This window comes from Odontesthes bonariensis, chromosome 5 (assembly GCF_027942865.1).
Source record: "Odontesthes bonariensis isolate fOdoBon6 chromosome 5, fOdoBon6.hap1, whole genome shotgun sequence".
In the NCBI taxonomy this organism is placed as follows: Eukaryota; Metazoa; Chordata; class Actinopteri; order Atheriniformes; family Atherinopsidae; genus Odontesthes; species Odontesthes bonariensis.
In genome coordinates, this window is record NC_134510.1 from 34,702,072 (window position 1) to 34,718,699 (window position 16,628).

At 40.7% G+C, this 16,628-nt stretch overlaps 1 protein-coding gene across 2 annotated transcripts; it reads right to left on the reverse strand.

The window, feature by feature from the left end:
• Window positions 1-902: 902 nt before the first annotated feature.
• On the reverse strand, window positions 903-15,502 carry mios (missing oocyte, meiosis regulator, homolog (Drosophila)). 2 transcript variants are annotated; one of them, XM_075466218.1, is made up of 12 exons: window positions 15,412-15,502; window positions 12,857-13,723; window positions 12,270-12,759; window positions 11,127-11,225; window positions 10,761-11,015; window positions 7,572-7,741; window positions 6,954-7,019; window positions 6,694-6,852; window positions 4,979-5,131; window positions 4,088-4,292; window positions 3,735-3,864; window positions 903-2,426 (listed from the first exon to the last, which is right to left on the reverse strand). In XM_075466218.1, exons 2-12 carry the CDS (start codon window positions 13,673-13,675, stop codon window positions 2,336-2,338), a joined length of 2,637 nt encoding a protein of 878 aa, XP_075322333.1. In that variant the 5' UTR covers window positions 13,676-13,723; window positions 15,412-15,502; the 3' UTR covers window positions 903-2,335. The 2 variants fall into 2 exon arrangements, with proteins under 2 accessions (XP_075322333.1, XP_075322332.1); XM_075466217.1 differs by having other exon boundaries at window positions 7,557-7,741.
• Between the last annotated feature and the right edge of the window lie 1,126 nt (window positions 15,503-16,628).

Here is a 16,628-nt window from a genome sequence, read left to right on the forward strand (position 1 = left end):
CACAATTCAATAACTGTTCAAGAAACTTCAGTGGTTATTCCACTACCTTCTTCAGTAGCTGGAGTTTGTCCACTTATGAAAGAAAATATATATTTACATGTCTTTCTAAGGTTAACAATAACAAACCTCACTAAAGTGACTTATTACATTATGCATACAATATTTACCCATAAATCTGCCGTGAGCAATAACACTGTGCTATGTTGTATTTCATCACCTATGCTATAATATATAAACTTGTGCTTGCATACAACTTTAGAAAGGTTGAATATTCTTTAGTTCCAGCTATTTCACATTGTTCTCAGTTTTATATCATATCAATATTAATGTCTTTGGTTTTCTTTATTTTTTCATAACCTGTGTATCCGTGTGTTTTGGTGTTCCAGACTGTATGCAGAAATGCTTTTAAGGCTTCAAGAAACCTGAGTCAAGTTCCTTTTATGCTTTAACATATTTTGCTAATGAATGTGGTGAGACAGTTGGTTAACGGCTGTTTTCCAATGGCAAGAGAAAATTTCAACCTCAACCTCCAATCCAGTGTAGATGACTATTCCATGACAACCAGGAAAACCAGATCTACTTTGGAAGATTACAGTATAGAGTTGAAAGTTTGGGAAATAGCAACTGCCTTGTAATGGGATTGTCGTTTTGGCAGCTATTGTCAAGAAGAACCTTCATTTTGAGCTTATACAGAGTTTAACTGCTTGAGTAGTTCTGACGTCCAGGTTCTATTTTTTCCTCTGTACTAATGGTTTGTGATTCTGTGAGAGTTCCCATGGGTCGAATATGCACAAATCATATAAGCACATGACCGAAAAAACCCACGGCATCTGTGTCTATGGAACATAATGTAAAAACTAACCATGTAAACTTATTGAAAACACCCCCATTCAGCAGTGCTCCAATTTGTCAGAAGGGATTTATTTAAAAGGCAAACACAAAAAACACTGAAAGGATAAAATTCCAGCCACTCTGTTTTTCGAGACGCTACACGGCTCGCCAATTTGTCAGCCCTACTCCAAACCGGTTCACAAAAGGACATGGAAGCCTATAAAACCTCCCACACAGGGAAGAGATCTTGGTGAATGCTGCATACAGTAGCTCCTGTGCCCGCCCCCCCACCACACTCCTCCTCACCTCCACCTCCTTATTCCATGACTAAGTGATTTAGCCAGCTCTGGTGCAGGCGGCCTCTCACTTACAATGCGTCCCCGGGATAGTTACTGTGCGGGGAGGGAGGCAAAGAAAGACAAAACCAATTTACAATGTGGTTTATACAAGGCGTTCCCCCCACAGATGGCGCCCATCCTTGGATTGATGTGCGGCATGCATAGTTTTTGGGAGCAATTTGGAAATTTCAAGGAGATAAAGAGAGGGCATAGTGTGTATATGTGGAGGGCGTAGGAGGGAGGGGGGTATACAGGGCTCAGGCTGTCTGTTCTCTCGCCCTGTCTTTGAGTCAATAGTGTTCCGGCAGCTGAGGTTCTTTATGAGGGGAACAATCTGGAGGGTCTTGTCAGAGTGCCGAGCAGCTGCTGTTTTCTGGGGAGCTTCTTTCATTGACCACAGGCCTGGAGTTGGCTGGTGAATACAGTCGCACCCTCCCACTCGCCGCCTCCTCCTCCCCACCACCCCTCGCTTCTCTAATTCCTTATCCTTTTTTCCCAAAACTGTCCCTCAGGCTGGAAGCCCCTCCCGCTTAATGCCAGATGAAGAGTGGCAGAGGGGATCACGAAGAGACTGGCAGTGCTGTCACCCGGGTGTCGTCTCCCACCCTGAACAATGCTTTTATGAGGTATGTAAAGATCTTTTCATTAGACAAACATAAGACATTAAATAGCTATTAAAGAACAAGCCAAAAAAATATACTTCAGACATATTGGCATCTGTGATCACACGTTTACGTGTTGCGTGAGTGGACATTTGATTTTTTTTTTTTCTTCTTCTTTTAAATTAAACAGATCACTGTAAAACCAGAATCCTGATTCAGGTTAGATTGGAAGAGGCTGATTACAGATGAGCCTCTTATATGTCTCCTGAGTGTAATTTTCATTCATAGAGCACAGAGTTAGCATTTGCTCCCTTTCTGCTATTAATTCAATTAGTCACATCAGTAACCCACACTACTTCCCTTCTTCAAATAGAGCTCTGTTATTACATGACATTCGCTAGACTATTATTCAATAGTATTGTTTTTTCCGTTCCAGCAGCAACTTCAGAGATGGACACCGCCGGCACCCCTGCCCTGTTGTCGGTGTGGCGAGCACAGAAGTGAACCTGCACTGCTTGGCTTCAGGCTGGTGTTTGGCTTCAGTTTCCAACAAGCGTCTCCTGTTTAGCTGCTGTCTGAGGGCACCAGGTTTCCTGTGGTGTCCAGCTGCATGCATTTACACGTACAAGCAGACACTGGGCACTCTGTGTGGTCCCTGCAACAGACATATGAGCGTCAGTTTGAGAAATAAAAGTTAACAATAAAAAGATTGAAAAAAAACTATCCCAGATTAGAAAAAACTATTTGGCAGCTTGATAAATAAATTCTATTTCATTGTAGACAGTATTGACCCAAGATATTTCATGTTTGTCAAATCAACTTAATTTTATTTTAGACCTGCAACACATTCCCAAAAAAGCTAAATGTAAAGCTTTTAACATTTTGTAATGATGTCATTCCTTTTCACAGCATTTAAGGCATTTAAGACATTGATGATACCAAGTTTTGAAAAAGTTTCAGGTGTTATTTTGTCCAATTCTTCCTGCAAACAGGTCTTAAATCAGGACTGCAGGCCATACTCTGTTTCTCCTCAGCCATGCCGGTGTTGTGTTGCAGAATTAGCTTTTACATTTTTTGTTAATAAAATGCACGGCTACAATCCCATGCCATCGAAGTCTGGCTTTTGGACTTGTTCCAAACAAAAGTGTGGACACTCCTTTTCTGCTTTGCTCCTGACTGGTCCAACCACAAAAACACGTTTCCACTGTGTTTCCACCATCCAAGATAACTCAAAACCCAGGAGTCGACGCAAGCTACGGAGAAGGTTAACGTAACGTTAACGTTTTTTTTCCTAATTTGGCGTTTTAGAAAGTTAATTTGGCCACAAAAACCCAGATAGCCTTACTTGATGTTTAAACTTGTCATTTTCAGAGAATTTATTTATTTATTTATTTATTTTAAAAAAGAGCAGTGTGGATCATTCTTTTTTCAAATATCTTATTTTTATACTCCTTTTACACCAGAAATGGGAGTAAAATATAATACGATGGGAGCCTGATTGTATAATGATCAACAGACCTTTCCACACAAAGATAAAATGTCACTCTGCACTTTACAGATGGAACAGCAAGGTGCAACTATCCCAACTTGAGCAAACCTTAAAGGTCAATTGAGATTTATCTACAAGCAACAGATAAAAAAAGAGGAAGAGTTTTTTTTTTATAAAATCAATAAAAATCATTTCCTATGTTAAAATACTAAAAGAGAGAGGAGAAGAACTTTGTACTCTGCAGACGTAAAACCATTTTTCCTACATTTTATGCCAAATATTTGAAATATTTCAGATATTTTTGTCACTATCTGTTAAGGCTTCATATGAAAAACAAATTCCATTTTGTTTGATAATTTAAATGAATTTGTGTTTTTACTTTTTCTGTTTCTGCTACAGAATCAAACATGAAACATAAACTTCTGCTGTGACCACGTTGCCTGAAAATGAATTACACACGTCTACTCGTCCTACCTGAACCAGCTGAGCATGTGACCTGCGTGGCCACCGTGTCGACAGTTGTGACACCAGGTGAACCAGTTGTTGAACTTAGCTAGTTTGTTCTCCCTTGTCAAGTCCACTTTCTCATCTGACTTTCCAGTTCCTGCCAAAAGATTTATCCATGAGTCAATATCCATTCAATTTGACTGTCAGTGTTGCTATGAGGGGCATCACAGCAATAAGGGGACAGTAAATGTTCAGGTGCAAACCGCCTTTAAACACTAAAGTACATATATACTGGAAATGCTCAGGTTTATAGCTGCTCTGCAGTGCATGCATGTTACTGTAGATCTCTGCTTCAGATCTGTCTACATAATCCTTTTTACCTGGGCAATTGGAAACAGGTGTGCCCATATTCATAAGGCAGAGGGCACACCGTGGCAGTGGTTTCCTGCAGCCAGGGCAACTCGTGACTTTTGACTTGGTAGGTGAGCCGCTGACGCCATATTGGCTGAAGCCACGGCCCTGGTGAGGCATCGCCGAGCAGCTGTAGGAGATGGACTTCCCACAGAAGTTGCAGCTCACGAACACCTGCCGAGAGCAAACACAAAGGTCACTAGATAAGAACCTGCGAGCACGAGGGAAAAACGAACAAGCACATGCTCACCAGCTGTCGGGATTTAATTTTTCAAGAGAGAGGGAGATAAGTATCAGATAATACAGGAATAACCCCAACATGTTTAACGGTGATTACAGGAATGTCAGCAAAGCAACAGGTATGCCCAAGTTCTACGTACGTACCAGCTTACACACATAAAATCCTTTTTTTTTTTAGTATAAAGCCTTATTAAAAATGATGTTTGGAAGAGATGTCTCACAAAAATACAAAAAGGGGAAACAAAACAACACTACAGGTTTTATGAGAGCAGCTGGAGAGCAGAGCTGTGAGAGATATGAAGTTCGCCGACACTCGTCAGGCTGCCTGGCACAAACCTGCCTGAGCTGTAACAAGCAGCGCAAGCATTGTTTGGTTATGAGAGTTCATGTGCAGCAAAGAACTAAACATGTTAAACTAAACTGCTAATACAAGTATGCATGGCTGCAAGTGTCAACCATCATTTTAACTCATATTTAGTTATTGATCGTTAGCCCTGGAGAGGAACACAAAGGAACAATTATCCAGAGTCCGACTTTTAAGTTATTTTCTGTAAATGAAACACAACATCTTCACACGTAAGGATCATTTCAGCTCCACCTGCTCTCCCAACTTGAACTACCTGTGCCAGTGGTTTGGAGCTGGGGTCCAGCTTGCCTCTGAGGATATCAAACTCGGCCCGTTTGTGCCAGAATCTCCACGCATCCAGCAAATTGCGGTAGTTTTCTATCCAACATTGGACTCGAGGGTCTTTCAGCACTTCACCCGGGGAACCCTGTTGGGAGAGATTATATACGTAAAGGCTCATTTCACCTTTTTATTTCAGTGTGGGTTCAGCACAGGAAGTCTGTTCAATCCTTTCAACACTCATTCCCCAGATATAGTCATGTGAAAAAGACCTCTATATTAAGTAAAACATCTGGCATTTACTAGTTCTTAAGGTAAAAAACATCAGAAGACGACAACACATAAAATTACATCATTTCATTTAATTAACACAAACCAAACCAAGATGTAATTCTTATCTGTACAAAGCTGCTTTAGTTCATAGAGATTTGTGGGATTTTATCAGAAGCACTGGTTGTATCCAAACGTGCTGCTGTGCATTATGAGCAAACATCTCCACTTTGGTCTGCTCTGTCCAAAGGACATTGTTTCAGAAGTCTTGTGGTTTGTTCAGATGCAGCTTTGCAAACCTAAGCTGTGCTGCCATGTTCTTTTTAGAGAGAAGAGGCTTTCACCTGCAAACCTTCCAAACAAACCATACTTGTCTTTTTCTAACTGTGCTGTCATGAACTTAAACATTTAACATGCTAACTGAGGCCTGCAGAGTCTGAGATGGAGCTCCTGGGTTTTTGGCCTGGGGGTGAACTTGCTGGGACCTCCACTCCTGGGAAGATTGGCAGCTGTCTTTAATGTTTTCAACTTGTGAATAATCTTTCTCTCTGTAGAATTATGGACTCTAAATAGTTTGGAAATGGCCTTATAACCCGTTCCAGATTGATGGGCAGCAACAAATGCTTTTCTAAGATCATTGCTGGTATATTTCCTTCTTTATATAGGGTGTTAACATGCATCTGAAAGCTCAAAACCAGCAAACTTACTTTATAAAAGCTGCTCACACTTACTCGTGATCAATTAATCAAGTAAATTTGATTAGCAGAACCTGGCTGCTAATTACCCTCTTAATTCTTATGACAGCAGGGTATACTTAGCTGTTTCACACACTTGTTTTGCTTTTTTTTCAAGAGTTTTTCTTAAACAAATGATGACAAAGCATAATATGTTAAGCGTTACAGTTGATCTGAGGTTGTATTTATCTAACTCGAGGATCTGGTAAGAACCAGATATTCCTTATGTCCTGATACGTAAGGTGTCTCCTTTGTTTTTCACATGACTGCACATACATCTACGCATGGTATTTGACATACTGCATGGTTGTGGATACCTTTGCTAAATAGCAGTTTTCTTCTCAGAGGCAGGTCAGAACAAGAAAACATTAAACCAGGAGGATTCTCGTAAAGTAACAGACCTGCTCAACCACTTTAATGACTTAAGTGTTACTTTTCAGAGACACATGCTTTGCTTTGCTTTGTATCTTACAACAGGTGCCAATTAAGTTGAAGCTGTGAACCAGATTTATAATTTTTTCCCCAACAGTATTTGTTTTTAATGTAGCTCATTTAGGTAGATGCTTCAAGCATAAGACTCCCTTCTACAGATTTAAAAGTCTGTGGCCCAGTGTCATATGCAAGCTATGAGTCCACTGCTTTTTAATCCCATTAGGTGTGAATGTGCTTTAAGTGTAAAGAAAGTATACTTTTGCATAATTTGTACCTTAAGCATGCAGAAACTGGCAGTCTGGACATCTCCAGTTCGGTCTACGTAACTCTCCATAAGATCCACACCATCCTTAGTCAGCCCCGTAAGCAGGATGCCCTCCAGGTTGCCAGCCTCTTTCATCTCATTGGTCAGTTTGTCGATGTAACGTGGGAGCTGCGAGAAAATACCCAAGAGAAACCCACTTAACCAAAACTGACTCAGATGCAGCTCTATCAAGTGCATACAAAGTACTTTGAGGTTTACTTTGCAGTTACCTGAGCATCGCTGAGAAACATGCAGGCAAAGGCAACCCGGTCCCGTACAGCAACGCTGCTCTCATACTGAAACAAAATCAAAGTTTCATATTTATTAAAAAGGACAAGAGGACGTTGTTTTCACACAAAGTTGGGGGAAATGCTTCGTTTTTGATGTGCTTTTTTTAAATTCATTCCACAGACTGTGAGCCTGCTAAATGGCACTGCAGTGGCGCTCTAATCTGAGACAGTAAAGCCAACATCTGTGCCACCTCATCAGTTCTCAAAAACCAAGATGGCTGGAAAACGAATAACAAGATCTTCCTATTATTGAGTTTCATCAGAAGACATAACGTGCCAGAATCTGATGCAACTGAAAGAGGAAAAAAGCAGAAACAAAACACTCTGTTCTGGGCAAAGGTTCCTTTCCCCACAAGTGTTTTATGGCTTAACACTGATGACAGAAATGTAAAACACGCCTCTTCCTCTACACCTGAATTATTACCTGCCAATACATCACTGAGTTGAGAATACATAAACCTTTTTCATGAAATCTCAACAAAAGGTGCCCTGATAAATGATTTATTTTTTTCTGTTCACTAACGAGCAAAAAGTCCATCATACAAAGTGATCCAATACCAGCACGCCATCGTAGGCTCCGGGCTCACTGGTGAGGAAGGCAAACATGATGCAGAGGTAGGGATTCTTCAGCTGGAGCCTCAGAGAGCTGCACATCTCCCTCCACAGGGAGGACTTTTCGTCCGTGTAGCCTGACAGAGCCATGGCAACCACATTCAAGTTCAGGTCACCTGTGAGTAAGAAGAGGCCAGAGATTTATTTAAGGACAACTGTCTTTACTGTAAGTGCAGAATCATGTTCAGGAGAAACACATCTGAAAATATAAATAAGCTCCACAGTGCGGGGGTTACACTGAAGGCCTTTGGGTTATGGTTGTTTCTAAAGGCTGCATATAGCAAATGGACGTAGGCAATATGGTAAAAACCCACTGGTTTGTGAGCTGCCATTTTAAAGCCTTCAGTTCAGCAGCTGGCCAACTTACGGATCTGTTTTGGGCAACCGTAGTTCAACATGAGGTTGGAGCGGGGGGTGAAAAATGACCAAAAGCCAACTAATGAGTAGAATCTCACTAACAACACCATCATGACTTGCAGGAAAAATCTAATTACTTTAATTTGTCTATTGGTGCCCAAGCCTAGGGGCCAACAGTGGCATTGCACTTTAAGGCTCTTTGCAACTTTATGACTTGTATATGATGATTATCAAATCAAATCAAATTTATTTGTATAGCACATTTCATGTACAAACAATACAAAGTGCTTTACATAAAATAAAAGCATTGCAGCAGGGAGTGGAAGAAGCATTAAAAATACATAAAAGAATATAAAGAGAAACAAATAAAATAATTTAAATGAATTTAAAAACAGCAGTCCAGATAAGTTCAAAGATATCGTGCAGATTTCATGCATAGACACATGAGAAAAGAAATGTTTTTAAACCTGGATTTAAAAATGTCTGTTTGTTTACAGCATAACAGCTAAATGCTGCTTCTCCATGTTTAGTCTGGACTCTGGACTGGACCAGCTGACCTGAGTCCTTGGATCTAAGAGCTCTGCTGGCTTTATATTCTCTGAACATATCACAGATGTATTTTGGGCCTAAACCATTCTGGGATTTGTAAACCATCAGCAGACTTTTAAAATCTATTCTGTGACTGACTGGAAGCCAGTGTAAAGATTTTAAAACTGGTGTGATGTGTTCAGATCTCTTAGTTCTGGTTAAAACTCCAGCAGCAGCGTTCTGGAGGAGCTGCAGATGTTTAATGCTCTTTTTGGGAAGTTCAGTTAATAGAGCATTACAGTAATCGAGTCTACTGGAGATGAATGCATGGATGAGTTTCTCCTGGTTCTTTTTGGGAGAGGAAACCATTACAAACAATGCCATATATCTCTGATCATAACTGTGCCGCAGTAGCATTTATCAAAGAATAGCATTCAAAAAAAAAAAGATTTTAAGCTTATTTTAAGATCAAATAAACAACGTTTTCATAGAGGCTGGGACTGTTTGACACTGTAAAATGTTTCATATTAAAATGATTCATAACTTAGCTACTGCATTGCAACATGCAGGTCTGGGAATGAGGTATGGGTTTCTTCTTCTGTAGTTGTCCCTTATTGTGGCTGAAAAGCCATTCATGATGTGTGTAGACAGATTTTTACTATAGCTGTACTGTCCTGCAGTCAAGACCGTTTTCCAATGATCAAACAGCTAAAATAGCTTATTTAGGTGTGATTGTTAATAGCCATTTGGTGAGTTTTGAGCTGTTCAAACCTCCACATCTAAAGTAGCAAAATTACATAATCTAAAACAGATTACGTGTACAAAACTGACATGCCATTTAAAAGTATAGCACTCGATTGTGTCTTTTCAGGCATACGGGCTGAAGCGGTGCAAGCAACAACAGCTAATTCTTTCAAGCTAATGCTTTACTTAGTGAGCTAATTCATTTAGCATTCATCTGGTCTGCTGAAGCAGAGAGCAGCTGCACACACGCCTCATGAATCACACTGAAGGTTGCCAGGACGCAGTGACAGATGGGCTGAAAATGTATATATACTGCAGTGTGTGGATTTGGTGATTAGGTACCATTTCTTTGGCGCTAAAGTTAGATCACATCAGACAAAAAAGGCTACACAAACAATAATAAAGGAGGGTCATGCAAATTACAAAGAGGGTTTGTTGAAAATTAGGTGTTATGACCATACAGCACTATGCAAAAATCTTGGACCACCCCTCATTTCTTCAAGAACAGTGTGGAAAATATTATTCTTTGCAAAGTTGTTTGTCATGTTTAGACACAACACTGGTTCATCCCTGGAGTTAGGTGCATGTTTTATGCTTGAATGATTCATAAGTCAGTGCTGAAAGAAAGAAAAAAGAAAACACACTTTCCTCTGAAAATAGTCAGGTACAATGAATGGACTGAAAATGAGTGAAAAAAAGAAGCTAATGTTCAAAGAACAGTTTGAGATCTTAGAACTTTTGCTCAAGAGCACTTTGAAAGATTAGAAGAAAGTCTGGCTGCTTGGAAGTAACGTATAAAGAAATGAGGGGTGGCCCAAGACTTCTGCACGATACCGTAGGCCACTGCACGAGGCTGGGAAAATGTCACACTAAATTCATCCACTACCTCAAAATATTTTAGCATTTGGAAAAAAAGGAAATGTTGACACATCTTATCTAATGAATGACTCCATCACTCATGCTCAGGAAACATTCATTAGAGCACACAACAGAAGAATGTTTGACCCACATTGGTGGGATTTTTTCTTAGTCACATGTGTGCAAACAACACCTTTCACTAAACCTCGGTGTGAAAAGCACTTCACTGTTGTGGAACGCGTGTTTCTCAAATGCCACATTTTCTCCTCTCAAGAACTTGATTACATTTGGTTTAAGGCTCTTGCTTTGTGTTTAACATAACTTACGCTATCAGATTGCATTCCATAATCACACAACATGTTTTTGCTCACAACACATATCAAAACATTGGTCCTTATGTTGCAGGGCTTCATGGCTGGTAGAAACTCTACTTTAACTGCAGAAGCCATTTATGCCACATATAGCGGGACTTTACTTTGTTCCAACCAAATTCACCTGCGAATTCTTCGTTTTCTCCTTCATTGGAAATTTGGGACTTTAGGTTAAGGTTGATATTTGCTTTTGAAAGGTGAAACAATAGTTCAAAGTGCAAAGCCAGAGAGAGAGTGCTTACTGATCCGACAGCCGTTCACATGCTCCCGCACTCACCCTTCTCGGTGGTGGCTCCCTTGTTGAGGATCTGGATTGCACGGCGGATGTCCAGGTTGAACAGAGCGATGGCAGCCGCCCGCTCCCACTCATGTTCCTGCTCCAGCGATCGCAGGAAGATCTCCACGTCTATGTCGGGACCCCGGCTGATCCAGCCGCAGAGCCGCAGGGCGAGGCAGCGTTCCTCGCTGTGTAAGCGCGGAACGTCTGTCTGCCGGTCCGAGCCAGTCCAGCATCTGCGACTTTCCGTCGTCCCTTCATGCACCAGCAAGACAAGGACAGAAAACTCAATGAGCAAGTTTCTGTAATGCCTGAGGATTGTTTGCAAATACTGTTTAACAAAGGTTCGGTGGTGTATTTTCTTACCTGAGCTGGTCTTGACAATGTTCTTGATACCAGAATAAACCAAAGACTGTTTGTTCCCCTGCAGTTTCAGCTCCATATCCTCTGCACACTGCTTCATAAGTGATACTTTCATAGGAATTGTAACAGATTTTGCAATAAAAAAACTAAATAATAAACTAGTATAAAGATGTAATAAAAGACTAAATAATAATGGTACAACACATGCATGATTCAACATATATGAAAGTTGTTAGTTTTAACCAGAAGAGTACAGAAAAAGGGGAAATGAGTACATTTGTACTATAGAAACTAAACTTCAAATTGATTCACAAAATCTACTTTTTCTCTTAATGTTACAAAAAATACATTCGTGTCTCCACTAAAAATAACTCTTTGCCAGCTTTTTATCTGTTTTTCCTAAACTAAATATTTCAAAAAGTTAACATGAAAAACAATAACTACAACATAATGTCTTTGGAAGCAAGTCTAACTAAAATGAATGTTCAAAATTATGGGCCTCTAAGGGCAAAGCAAAGAAGAGTGCTTGGTAGCACATCTTCTTATCAGTTACATTTGTGTTCCTTACAATGATCCATGTTGAGATATTGAGGAGAAACATTTAACCCTGGCTGCTAAGAGTGCTAGTTTGTTGAAAGCTGTAATATCAGCAGGTGGTTTAGATAAAGGCTAAACTGGAAATACTACATGTATCATAACATTACACCGACGGCATGTGTGGAGCCTTCATGCAAAATTGTGATGTGTCCACGTTGGATTGGCAGAGAAGGAGGAGACTATGCAGCCATGAGCCCCCATCAGAGTCAAACTCCTCAGATTATTTCTTAGGGACCTTTTTATCATTCAAACCGTTGAATTGGCCGAGCTGCGAGATTAATTTGATCAAGTGATACGAAGAAAACCTTCAAAAGAAAATGAAGTGACAGATTTATCCCTGAAGTAATTCTGCATGCAGAAATAGAAAGAGGAAATGATGGGATGTTTAAAACAAGCTTTTAAAACACCTTTTTCACTGACTCTAGAAAACTCTGATGGAAATTTTGCAGTTTTCTAATGTTTTACATGACAAATACTTAGGTGATTATTAAAAAGCACCACAACCCTTCTTCACATGCACCTGTGCGACTTCACCCTGAAAAAGGATATAGAACAGATCATACCACAAGGACTTGAGCTCAGGGTCGTTCCCTCCCGCCAGCAGGTGGTTCCTCCAAACCTGGACGGTATCGTGTCCGTACCTGGACTGAGCCCTTTGCTTCATCTTAGTGGCTATATCTTTCTCAATCACGCTCTCCGCTCCTTCAGCTGAATCCTCGACGCATTCGTATAAATGTCTACCGCACGCCCACATGAGCGAGGTGGTGGAGCTCCAGGCCAGGGAGATTCGCTCAAACACCGTGAAGTCTGTCATGACGCGGTTGGCCGCAGACACCACCACCATGCGGTTCTGAGAGGAGGGGTGCCAAGCAAAGCTGCCAATCTGGCTTTCACAGGGCTGCACACTTCGCTCGATGATGGTGGGCTCCGTCTCATCACCGATGGGCGTAGGGGCATGTTGCATGTCGTACAGGCGGATGATATTGCTGTCACGTGTCAGCGTGGCCAGCAGGCCGGTACGAGTTGGACACCACGCCACCTGAAAATGAGCAGGGCAAAGCATCACTGCATAAACCGTACAAGATCTACTGCATGAGGCAACAAAAAATGAAGGAGAAAAGGAAGCCCCACCATACCTTTGTGAGCGGTTTGGGCTGCTCTGTGAGCGTGAGCACAGGCTTCTCAAACTTCCTTAGGTCCCAAATGGCTACTTGCCCCTCAAAGAAAGAGGCCACACGGTCGTGAAAGTGTGGGTCTACCGTCACCCCCTGGATGGCCTTGGTGTTGACAAATGTTTTCTGGCTTGTGTTTCTCAGATCGAATATTGCAAGGTTCCTGTGCATTCCAGCCAACAGAAGCTTTGGGTCACGAAGCAGCCAGCACAGGGACAGGCAAGCATCGTTCTGCCCTAACTCATACAATGGCTTGGTCACTACAGAGCTTGAGTCCAAATCTAGAGACGAGAGACGGATTTTCTCAGCTGCCACACTGGTCTCTGGGGCAAACTTACTGCTAATGTCCCATATAAGGACAGAGAAATCTGCCCTGTGCTTGTCCAAGCCAGCAGCCAGTAAGTTACTGTCCACAGGGTTCCAGGCCAAAGTGTTGCATTGACGAGCGTGTTTGGGCACAAACTCTTTCCCCACCAGCTCTTTACATGTGGAGTTGTGGCTCTGGCCCAAGCTGGTGAGCACAACTCTGCCGTTTGCTTGGCCCACAGCGAGTAAACACTCAGGCTCATGCTTTGGGTACCAGGCCACACATTTCATGTAAGGAGTGTCAGAGTTAATGGCGAGTAAAGTAGCAGCAGTTTCTTCAGAGAGTGACAGAGTGCCAGGCTTTGCTTCTGCACTGCCCACCGGTCCGATACTGTACAGTCCCAGTTCAGAGTCACAGATGACATAGCGGTCCGGGTGGTGAGGAGACCAAAGGATGTCCGGCTTTGAGCCACTCATGATTTAGATGCAGCAAGAAGGGTTTCAAAGAAATTTGCCGTCTACAGTCTGGAAACATAACAGATCATCGCAGAAATAAGCACATTGATGAATTCTAGTGACAGCACACATATAAAGAGACTTCTAAACACACAAAAACACCTTCTGAAATAGATGCAAATGAACTAACTGTGTAAATCAAGAATATTCTAGAATAATATCTAAAGTTACTCAACAAAAGACAATCAAATTGTACACTCGACAGAATTTTTTTAACCCTTTACATCTAAAGAAAACTAAGAAAATTCTGTCAAATCCGAATATTTAAATAAAAAAATACAGAGTTGTTGAACATCAGCAGCCAGAAAAGGTTTGAGACTTTTAAACTTCCCTAATATACAACTGCAGGACAATTAAGACTCTAACAGCTGCAGTTTGCTGCTGCCAAAGAGGACATCTGTACACTTAAACACTTGAATGTTTTGCATTCAAGCATTTTAAATGTAGCACCACCTAAAGTACTTTCCGCCGTTTAAAATACGCCAGAAATAACGTCCAGGTTTTAAAAAAAAAAAAAAACTTCTCCTTTAAGTTTACAGGCGTCCTTTTTGCAGCAGCAGCAATTTAAAGATCCCTTCAAAGAATTTCAAGGAGGCTTTCCTGAGGTCCAAAGACATTGGACATTGGTCTGTTATTGTTTAACATATTTCCACCAAATAGTGGCTCGTTAAGTTTCTGGTTTTTATCAGTCCTCTTGCACCGGAGCCAGATAAGCAGCCCCGCAGAGCGATAGAACCTCGTCCATGTTTGACAGAAGGCAGGCTGATTTATTCCTTCAGGGCTCCATTTTTTAAACTGATGCAGCTTGTTTCTAAACATCTCTGCTTTGGTATATTTTGCTCATCACATATAATCTTTTTAAACTGTAGCTTATCTATTCAATTTTGCATTCTTCTTTGACTCTTTCTGGCATTCATTCATGGACACCAACGTCATTCTGTTTACAGTGTGTGGATCACTCCAGAAAGCTCCACATCTGCCTGAAGCTCTTCAAATGTTTTGCGTTGTGTCTTTCTCATAACTGCAACTAATTTAACACACTTAATATTTTTTTTCCTTAAATCCACACCTACCTTGCAAGCATCAGTGGTATTTGTTTTATTTAGGTTAAATCACTAGTTTAGACCCGTTAAATAATTTTGTCCAGTGTACATTTCGTGTCTGCATTTGTATACCTTACATGAAATAATTGTTTTGGTGGCTTTCAACTTACATTTTATCAAAATACTCACACTGCATTCAATCGGTTCATTTGAATTTACCCTTAAAACTTATCATACATTCTGTACTCACAGTTGTGACCGGGACTTCATTACCCACCTCAGCACTTTGCAGCAGTGAAAACTCATAAACACGTTGATGTCATCGTGTGAATTAGCAGAACTATTCATGTAAATCTGTCCATTTCTGCGGCTGATTTAAAACTGAGAAGTTATCCACGCGGTGCAAATTAGCTAGTCAGTATCACATTAGTAGGTAGTAAAGGAACGACGAGTGCCAAAATGTTGCGAAAATTGAATAAATGCTCAGTGTCACAGTAGTTAAAGCAAAGTTTAAAGTTTGTTGACATGCTAGCTTAACTTAGCTAACGCTAACGTGTGCAGAGCGCGATAAAAGCGTTAATCCTTCACCTATTTATCCAAAAGTCGAAAACATTTGCTGGCATATGGCAATTTTAACGATAAGATTGTACTTACACAAAGCAGGTTCAAACGGGCATCTGAGTAACGTTTTGACATACACATGTCGTATAAGGACAACTTGGAGCCCCACACGGATGTTGTGTGTTACACCAAAACATGTCCGTATTCTTGGAAGTGCCCACTTCTTTAGGTTCCGCTAGGTTAGGCTTGAGAGCCAATTTACCACTAGAGGGCGCCACAACCGAGGCAATAGAAAAGAAAGAAGGCCCATTGAAACTGAAACCTATTAGAATACTAAAGACAATCGAACAAAATAATCAGATTGGATTGTTTAATTGACTACTGTGTTAGATTCTGTGACTTGACGAGGATTTTCAGCATACAGCAGTGCTTTTATGGTGATTTTATTGCATTTATTTGAATGACTTAATTCAAACATGGTGGCACCATACTAAATGGGCTTGGGTATGGTTAAATTATGTTTTCTGTGATTTGTCCTGTCAGATTTGTAAGTCGTCACTTTTTTGTCATAGTTATTAACATTTGTGACCATTGCTTTGATCTGCGCTATGTTACAGGGTCATGATTTGATTTGTTTATAGAGATTCATTTTAGCACTTACTGCAACACATTTAAAAAATAAAGATTGGACAATAAGAACCTTACCGCTTTGTAGCACGGTTCTTGATGCAGAGTCTGAATGATCCAGAGATCATAGGTGTCCAACATGGGTTTCCTCCCTTGCCGTTTACACTCTGAAACTCCACTTGACTCCTTGAACCATTCAATTACATTTAACTGTTATATTAACTGTTAAAAAACTGAAGATCCTCCAACTATCTTTGTTCCTGAAAGACTCAGCCTTTCATCGATGCTGCTTTAGTGCTTAATCCTGACTACCGTCATCTGTTTGAAATAACATCAATAGCATGATTATTTTTCAAACTCACTGCAAGCCCTTAATTGCCCCCGTCCCAATTTTCTTTGAAATGTGATGCAGACCTGAAAAGCAAAAATGGCTGTAAATGAGCAAATTAAATGGAACTGATGAGACAAAACATTAATTATCTGGGAAGGAATACCGTCTGATACTATTGAATTAAAATCAAAGTAAATGGAGGAATCCCTGTGTTATGAAACAAAGTTCTGCATGATGGAACATCTCTACAAAGGTAATACAGCAGGAATTCCTGAAATATCTGGAAATGTTTGAAGTGTCACAGACTTTAGAGTTACAACAGAATCTACAAACCTAATTAAAAAATGTTAGA

Bases quoted from the DNA above. Each gene is read 5' to 3' on its own strand.
- mios (XM_075466217.1), bottom strand. From the start codon at position 13,675: ATGAGTGGCTCAAAGCCGGACATCCTTTGGTCTCCTCACCACCCGGAC. The intron at 11,016-11,126 runs GTAAGAAAATAC...TGGTGCATGAAG, and splicing joins CATTGTCAAGACCAGCTCAG to GGACGACGGAAAGTCGCAGA. The intron at 4,293-4,978 runs GTAGTTCAAGTT...TGCTCTCGGCAG, and splicing joins GCTCCAAACCACTGGCACAG to GTGTTCGTGAGCTGCAACTT.